Here is an 8,774-nt window from a genome sequence, read left to right as displayed (position 1 = left end):
TCCAGGAGGGACAGAAGAGAAGAAGTGCCCAGCCGCACTCTGGAGAGGATTGAGTGGCTGTGGGGAACATCCTTTACATCCGCATCCCCGGACTCTATCCCAGCTCCTCCTAATGTGGAAGTATCTCCGGCATCAGCTCCACTAGCAGCAGATCCTGCTCTGACAGGGGGATCAACATCTCACCGGTGAAGAAACAAAACCTACCAAACCCAGCATGACTCCTTTCCCCACCACCACCACCCCCTCCCCAAGCAAGAAAAATAACATTACAGCCTATTCTGGGACTGCTGAGAAGTAGAGCCATTCCAGGCACGAGCACTAAGTCCCGCCTGTCAAGTGGACTGTTGACGACAGACAGAGCACGCTCCCTTTCAGGAACAGCGATGGATGTTGGTTGTGTGACAGGTGCCTGGGCATGCCCGTCTGGGTTTGGGGACGGACTCAAATTCAGTGTGCTAAAGAGGGACAAAAATAAACAGAAGGCAGAGCCTGAGCCAGTAAATGTCAGTGCTACCCATCTCCTTCCTCATCACCAGGATTTCTGTTTGGACTTCTTCCTCCTCTGTTTTATGAGGAATAAATTCTCATCGATACCAGGACTAGCATCTTTCTGCTTTTTCCATTTCTTCCTCCTTTTAGCACGTTCCAGAGGCTCCTGCACATGTGCAGTCTTGCTGCCTGAGAATGCCTGGAAAATGGACTTGTGATGGATTTTGCTGCCCTTACCCGCCGGCCTTTTACACTCTCTAGGGAAGTCCTCCTCCAAATTGTGGCCGATTCCAAAATCACTTCTGTGTTTCTCTTCTCTGTGTTTCTCTGCCCGGGACATCTTCATCTTTTTGTGGCGCTCACCATCTTTGTTACGTTTCCTGTGTTCTTTCCAAGGCTTGCTCTTTTTCTTGTGGCTGTGTCCCCCATGTTTTTCTTCCTGCCACGGTGTCTCTGACTGCTCTGGCAGAAGGCCGGCTTCCTGCAGTTCTGTAAAACAGAGCAGTTTATTTCAATACCCATGCAGAAAATCCACAGACCGAGCCATCACAGCTTTCCTTTTGTATGTATGAAGTTAAGTTAGAAAAAAATCTCTGATAGATTTTTTTCATAGTGTTTTTTTCTGTTAACAGACTGGAATCTTAACCAACTTTAATCCTCTTCCTGCTAGTTTATAGCATTTTTAATGTCAGTAGGTTTTTTAGAATTAAAACATCTGACAACACCCACCTAGTGGCATTGACGCAATAAATTTCCGTGATAGACACAGATGAACAAAGTCACAAATCTTGTACTACCATTACACTACCTGTTCAGATCCCTATAGCTTTTCCCAACACATGAAAACAATCCCAGAAATATTTGTTAAAGCAGCAACCACACAGCAAAGCATTTGAAAGAACTGAGAGGCAGGAGGGACCTCCCAAAATACACTGTACCTGCAGCCTTTCTTTGTAATCTGTTTGCTCTTCTCTTGATTTCACACTCATCATCGTAGTAGTAGATGAATGGAGAAGTAGGGAACATGCTCCCATGCATTCGCTTCTCTGAGCACTCCTGCAAAACACAATTCAAGTCACTAGATGTGGCTGAGTTGCAATTTTCCTGGAAGAAAATACTTGTAACAGCAGGGGAGCTCTTTCAACCTGGATCATTTGGAGTGAAAGTACAGAAAGTGCAGAAATGTGGCAGACTCTGAGGGTGCGGTGGGCTGAGGGAAGGAGCAAGCAGGGGGGGGGAGCCGTGGGCAGCATCCTCCCCACACAGCCCTTCTGCAGCCAGGACGGCTGTCTGACTGTATGCAGTGTTCTCGCAGATACAAACCAAATGCAAATCCTGCCGGTGTCTCTGCCGTGCACACACATCGGACCTGCAGGGAGGAGGGAGGGAGCCCCAAACAGTTGGCTGCGGTGGGGAAGGGGCTGGCTTTTCCATCACGTGTATGTCAGTCGATTTCCCAAACACGTGATTCAGGAACACAGATTTTTTCACCCCTGTACAGAAAGTTTTAGCAATGTCTTGCAAGTCAGGCTAACTGCAATGCTTCCTATGATTCTGTCTTTTTTTCAAGGAACCACGTGATACTAACTGATGTTTTCTTCTCCTTGTAAATTGGTTGTTAACGGGTGTGCTTTGCAATATCATCTTTCTGCTTCTGGGACACCCCCCAAATCCAGTGAACTCTGGGCTTGCCACCTTCAAGAAACTGTCGGGATCTTTCGCTTACCCCGATGCTCCACCACAAGCTAGGCAGCTTTTCTTCCTGCGTTTGCTATTTCTGCCACTCTGTGCCGCCTCTGGCACCCCCTTTCCCTGTGTGTCCTCATCAAAGATGTGTTTCAGATGTAATTCATATTTCTCAGCTTTATTTGGTCTTTGCTTGGCTGAAATTAAATGAAGAACCAGGTTACTCTCTCTGGTGTCCTCCAAAAGGACAGGCTAGGTTGTGTGACAGCCATCTCGTCTCCACGTGCACGGAGGAGCGCGGACGAGCAATGGCAGCTCGTAGCTGGAGCCTATGAAGGCGCAGCCTTACCCCCCTGCGAAATCAGGCTGATAGGGATCTAGGAGCGGGCATGCAAGTCCACCCGTCGCCTGAGGCCCTCCTCAGCAGTTATTCATCTGAGAGATGCATATCCTGGAAGACAGACTGGGTTTCACACTGAATACCTTCAACAGCCAGCTACCGCCCCACAAAGAAACCTCCTCTCTCACCTTTCCTGGGTCCTCCATCTACCTCCCTCAGATTTAAGAGGAAAGAAAAGCGTAAGAGAGAAATGACACTTCAAATACCTGTGTTTCACATGAGTGAAACCTAAGAGTGGCCTTTAGGCAGGGCACAAAGCTGCCTGCCTATCTGGAATAAATGAAAGAAAATATTATCCCTACACATTGCCCGAGAAGTTACTGAAAACCACACAGATTGGCTTTACACAGCAGTATGCAAAGACGCGTTCATCTTTCCGTGGTACCTGTGAAATGTACTGCTCGATCCCACGTCAAATCTAGGGCTTGCTCTGCAGGCACATGGCCCATTCATTATTTTTCTTTTGTTAATGTGCTGACAGGGAAGCCTTAGTGAATGAAATGCACATGCCACCCAAATCGGAGCCCCTCTTTTCCTCTTTATCTCCCCTGCATTGATAACTCAGCTCAGCGATGTCCAATATGCACTTGGCTATATCATTCCCTCTCACGTAAGCTGCCACTGCTGCTGTACACTGTGTGCTGTTAAATGCTCTTGGGAGAGCCTTCAGCACTGGAGGTATCGAGCAGAGCCTGCTACCAACCTGCAGGAGGAATTTTCGGCGTGACTGGCACGCTGGGATGTGAATGCAAGGCACATCTGCGGATACCATAGGATTCCTTATCCCTGCTGCCTTGAGAACTTGCTGCAGCCCGAATAATGCAGTGGGCTGTCCCTCATTAACTCGCCCAGCCTCTTAACTTTCCGACAGGGATGGCCCTTAAAATGAGCGTATCATCTTTGTTGTGGACCAGAAGAGACAACGTTTTGGATGTGTGAACTGCTATGAAATGAATGATGATGTCAAGTCTACTAAAGTAAATAAGATTCCTTGTCCTTATTAAATCCGTAGTTTACATAAAAGCATGACTATCTTAATAAACAATACAGAAAATTCAGGGAACATAACTGCCAGGTGTTGGGACCTCTGACAGTTTATGTTTTAACTGTTTCCATTTCTACAAACATCAAGAAGTGATCCGCAATGAGTTATTTACTGGAACTGCACAGTTAACTCTGGGATTTAGAAAATCTTTTGCTCTTGCCTCTGTTTTTGGGAAAGGTCTCTCTAGACCTCTAGCAAAGAAAAGGAATTTCAGATGCTCCTAAACTAGATTAAAAGGTAACATGAAAGGAAATGGACTGCAGTGGGAAGCACTGATTATGCTGCATCTAAATAAAACTAACCCCTGCCTTTTCTTCTTGGTCACTTTGTCATTCCTGTGCTTTAACTGCTTAAAAGAGGCATTTAAGCAGGGTTCCTGAGGTATAAAAGTGGGAAAAATGTTAAGAGATGCTTGTCATCATGAGTATTTTTCACCTGCTTAAAAATACTTACATTTAAAAAAAACCTCTGTCAGCAACCCCTCCCTTTTTTCCCCCCTTACATTACAGGCAAATCTTTCAAGCTCTGAGGGAGTCGCTCACCGCACGAACTCAGGCACTGATTAGGACCTCAGTTTTCTTAGCCAGTGACAGCAGCGAACCCCAGATGCATCGCCTGTCCAGCTGGGTCGCTGTGAAGACGCACACGCCGGCTGCCAGTCCAATTTCCTCAGCCATTCTTGGATGGAAGGTTTAGTGATTTGAGTGCAAATACTCAGTTATCATTACATAATCTGATGTGTGTCCTGGACGTTTTTCTGTGTGCCTATAGAAAGATCTGGTATTTCTGCCCTTCTGTGTTGTTATTGACTTTTCCCTTTTCATTCAGTCATTGCTCAGGCTATTTCTGCTCATTGTAAGACAGTAAAGATACCGCCTTATCTCCTTTAACTTTGATAGGCGTAAAGTGTTGTCCTTGAGTCACTTTATTCCCTTACTGATTTTATACCGTTTCTACCATTTTCTATCCAAGTAATTACTATCAGCTCCTCCCACACATTTACTAATTATTTTTACAGCAGCCTCATTTGTATCCATTTATGGCTGCCTCCCTCGAACACCATTTTTTGCACAGTTTAGTTCCTTATCCATTGCCAGCAGTCAGTCTCCCTTCTTCAATCCCGTCCCTTCAGTTTTTATCATATATGCTCACTTTAGTGTTTATATTACTGGCAGGGGCTTTATTCTGGTTTTGTTTAGCGGGATCAGTTTCAGCACCGCTTTCATAGGTTCTATCAACTCTCTCCCCAAACAGCAGGCAGAACAAGCTTGTTTGCATGACTGTACCGCTGCGGTCTCACACTGCTGCCACGTGTAGCTGTGTCTTGTGCGATGTCTTGCAGGTGAAGCCAAGGACTGGGACTGCCGTACCGCAGCCAAGGCAGCGCCTCTAGTCCTGCCGTGCCAGGGCTGACCCCGGGCTGCCGGCAGACGCTCCTCTCTTACCGAGCTTGGGCTGCAATCGCTGCTTGTTTCTTTCCCCTTCCAACCCTCCTGCGTGGGCAGCAGCATGTCCTGGACGGATGCGCTGGCCTCTCTGCACCGCTCGAAGAGGAAAATCTTCACTCATCTCCGAGACAGCTTGGCATTAAAAATCTTCCGTTTATCTTTCAGCTCTGCCATGAGAAGATCCCCGCAAACCTGCCCTACCTGTCCCACTCTTCCCCACGGGGATAAACTATTTAGCCAAAAGAGCAGCAAGCTTTTAACGATACATCTTCAACAGTTGTAGGAGTTGACACGCAGAGCACGCAGGAGAGAAGGAAGGAAATTGCTGGGAATTTTCTATCTCTAAGCTGTAGGAAACTATAAACTTAACCCCTTCCAATGCACAAGTAACATTCATTTTCTAGAATGCTCGCAGCTTTTGGACTTACTCCATAAAAGAAAAGAATATTTGTTTAGTGTTGATATTTGCAGGTAGAGGGCTGCACTTGTCCCGACAGGGGGCTGAAAAAGGTCACAAACAACAGCAAGAAGTCCTAAAACATGCAGCACACCTCTAGTTTTTACTGAAGCCACTTATGGCTCACGATGTCCTCCTTCACCAGACTGTGTAACTTAGAGAAGGACGATGTCAAACTTAATTCAGATGTTGAATTAAACTAAGAAACCACAAGTAAGGATCATCAAAAGCAGTCAGAAACAGAAAATTCTTAAAATAGGCATACAAATCGTTGGGCTGATTGTGGTGAAAAACCTTACATGATATTGAACACGGCAGTAAGGCACTAATATTTCACCCTATGGGCCACAGGAAAACAAAAAGAAAAGTAAGAAAAAAAAAAAAAGCTCTGTTCAGCAATTGTCTGTTTTCCAATGAATATTCTGTCTCCCGGGCAGCCTCATTTTGATTTAGGGTTTAAAAAACAAATCAATAAACCTGCCAAGGAGAGATAGTAACTTCTCTTTTCCTCCGTATCTTTAAATTAGATGGGCGAGAGCGCTTTATACATTGGCCTCCACTGATTGCAGCAATGCTGCGAAGTCACAAACATTTCATTAAAGCGGCCCTTCATATCGCATTAACTTGGCTCTTCCAGATCTTTCCTCCAACCGCACACTGCGGCAGAGATGAATTTCTACCCCAAGCGTATCCTCAACACTGAGGCAGAGCCTGCTGAGACTTACATATCCAAAGTGTCCTTTCCGGGAGCAGTTGTAGCAGTACACCAAAGCAGAGCGCTCCGAGTGAGAACTGGCCACCTTGATTGGTCCTGGCTTTGTCTGAAAGATGGAAATAGGCAAGAATTAGGTCTGGCAGTATTCCGAATGCAGAATTAAAAAAAAAATTAATATTACATAAATATAATTTTATTATGCTTAAATCAATACCCTGCTTGCTGTTGGAATGTTAAGTTTGAAAAGGAAGCAAGTGGCTCATATTACTGTAATTTTGCAGAGCAAGGTTCAGCCTGAGCATCACAAACGAGGTGGGAAGAGGCATCTGCAGCATCTCTTCCACCTGGCCATGTTATTTCAGCTCCAAATACAAGAAAATAGGCTGCTGATTTATCTCTCTCCCTTCCTCCTTGTCTCCCAGCCCCTTCCCCCTCTCACAGATGCCCCGCCATCCCCTGGGATGGACAGGGCCATCAGATATTGCATCCACCAGCTGGATAGGCACATTTGTGTATTCCTGAACCAGTCGCACTTAAAGCAGTATGGCAAAGATCTGACGGGGACACGGGGCCGTCACCTGCCGCGTCCCCAGCCTGCACCCGCTTCCCGCGGCCATGCCCAGAAGCAGGCGCTGCAGGAGACCCTGACGGTCCCCCAAGAGAGTGGGCACCGGTCCCACTCCCAGCAGAGGCGACATGATGCTGCGGTCCGTAAGTTGGGGCTTATGCAGGGCAAAGGAACATGCAGCATGCTCCATCAAATCCAGGCGAACAGGCAGCTCTTGTTCTTTTCCCTATTTAGCACCACTAAGTGGAATAGGTGAACATATTTATTCCTTTTCTTTTCACACATGCAAAGCACACTCACCCCCTGGAGAAGCAACAGCCACGGAGCCCGCGCCTGGCATGAGCTGGCACAAGTACAAACAAGGGGTGCGTGAGTTCTGGCTAAAAGGCAGCGGGGCAGAAGAGCAACCTTACTGCTTTCGGCATCACCTGCGTTCCCTTCTCTCTGGCGCTAAAGCAGCATGGAAAAGTGGCCTCGATGTCAAAGAAATTAGTACTACTTGGTAAAGCTCATTACAGGAATTGCTTTTTTCTTTAAATCCGTATCACCACGCTATTCCACTGTTAGAGCTGCCGTGTTCTCCTGCAGAGTGTCTACAAGAGTGACAGCACTGATTGTAAAATATCCAGGAACAACAGAAATCTTCCAGTGCCATTTTTTATGAATCTGATCACACTTGCAGGGTCACCTTATTCTGAACCTCTTCAGCCTTGGCTTTAAATGTGTGTTTCAGATTCATGTTCCTCAGTTCATATTTACTCACCAGAAGGAGGGTAAAGGAAGACGAAGAAGAGTGACACATCCAACAGTGATTTGTGACAAAAGGCGGGGAAACGGGGAAAGGAAGGAAACACCGCCTATAAAGTAATTTGTATATTTCTCATCCATGTCTTACAGTGAGAGCTCTCCAGCTAACAGCAGTGTGTAAGTGACTTACTAAGCCGGCTTAGTTTTTCAGGTATTCTTTTGTGATAAATACACAGAACAGGCAAGGTAAAAAACCAAACAACGCCAAAATGCAAGCATTTGTATAATGCCCTTCAGGAAAAATCTGTGTTTTTAATTTACTGGATGAATCCCTTAGATTCTAGTTAGTTTTCAGCATGAGGAGTGGTCCCAGAAATCACCTCCACTTTGGACAGGGCGCCTATAAAGCAGAGATAAATCCTGTGAGTGATACCTTCCTCTGCCCTCCCACCACACAGAATTTTACTCGTATTAAATCTCTTTTCAAGGCTGATGGCCACTGAGACCCACACCAGGACATGGCCACAAAACCCCAACAGGTCCCTCCAGTCAGTCCCCACTGCGGATGGAATGCCAGTACAGTGCAGCTACCTGTCAAAAATAAAATCAACGCCATTATGTTGCTCCTCCGCTTTTTGCCAGCTGGGCCTTAAAATGAGCCATAACGTCAGTCTGAAAGCGACACGATTGTATTATTTGGTCTTTGCAAGGTGCAGTGTAACAACACCACGCCGCTACAAAAAAACCCATGTATTATTCCAGCAGCAGGATCCTTTACATTCCAAGATGTCTGCTGGAACGCCCGCTGAAGTCTGACACCTTCCTCTGCTGAACGGTCATCCTCCAACGTAAATAATGATGATTCTGGTCATCGGTAGTGTTCTTATTTTGCAACTCGAGTAAGATCTGCACTGAGTTCAAAAAACTATTACTTTTTACAAAAAAGACAAGTAAGACCTTGCACAGTTTTGAACAGGGCTTTTGAAAACAAGTGCCAGTGGTATGGATGTTGACGACAAACGGAGCACGCTCAGAGGGCGCCGCAGACGTTCATCGGACTAAACTAGTAAGCGAAGAGCCTTTACACACGCCTTCGGTACGCGCCTCAGTGCAACCTAGAAGCTGAACACGCAGCCGGAGATGGGAATAATGCACCCGACGCACGAGTGACGCGCAGCGCTGGCGCGCAGGTACATCCCCCACCACCCAACGCTCGCAG

At 46.4% G+C, this 8,774-nt stretch overlaps 1 protein-coding gene across 1 annotated transcript in view; it reads right to left on the bottom strand.

Moving 5' to 3' along the window:
• Nucleotides 1–529: 529 nt before the first annotated feature.
• Nucleotides 530–8,774, bottom strand: part of ZCCHC7 (zinc finger, CCHC domain containing 7) — a 110,215-nt gene continuing 101,970 nt past the window's right edge. The window contains exons 6-8 of the mRNA XM_009880549.1: nt 6,251–6,346; nt 1,428–1,545; nt 530–978 (exon numbers count right to left, since the gene is read on the bottom strand). Of these exons, the coding sequence (XP_009878851.1) occupies nt 530–978; nt 1,428–1,545; nt 6,251–6,346 (663 nt within the window). The remainder of the gene's footprint in view (nt 979–1,427; nt 1,546–6,250; nt 6,347–8,774) is intronic.

The sequence above is a fragment of the Charadrius vociferus genome, unplaced genomic scaffold (assembly GCF_000708025.1).
Source record: "Charadrius vociferus isolate BGI_N301 unplaced genomic scaffold, ASM70802v2 scaffold633, whole genome shotgun sequence".
Lineage (NCBI taxonomy): Eukaryota > Metazoa > Chordata > Aves > Charadriiformes > Charadriidae > Charadrius > Charadrius vociferus.
Note: the sequence above shows the minus strand (reverse complement) of the source record. Positions and strands in the feature narration are given on the sequence as shown.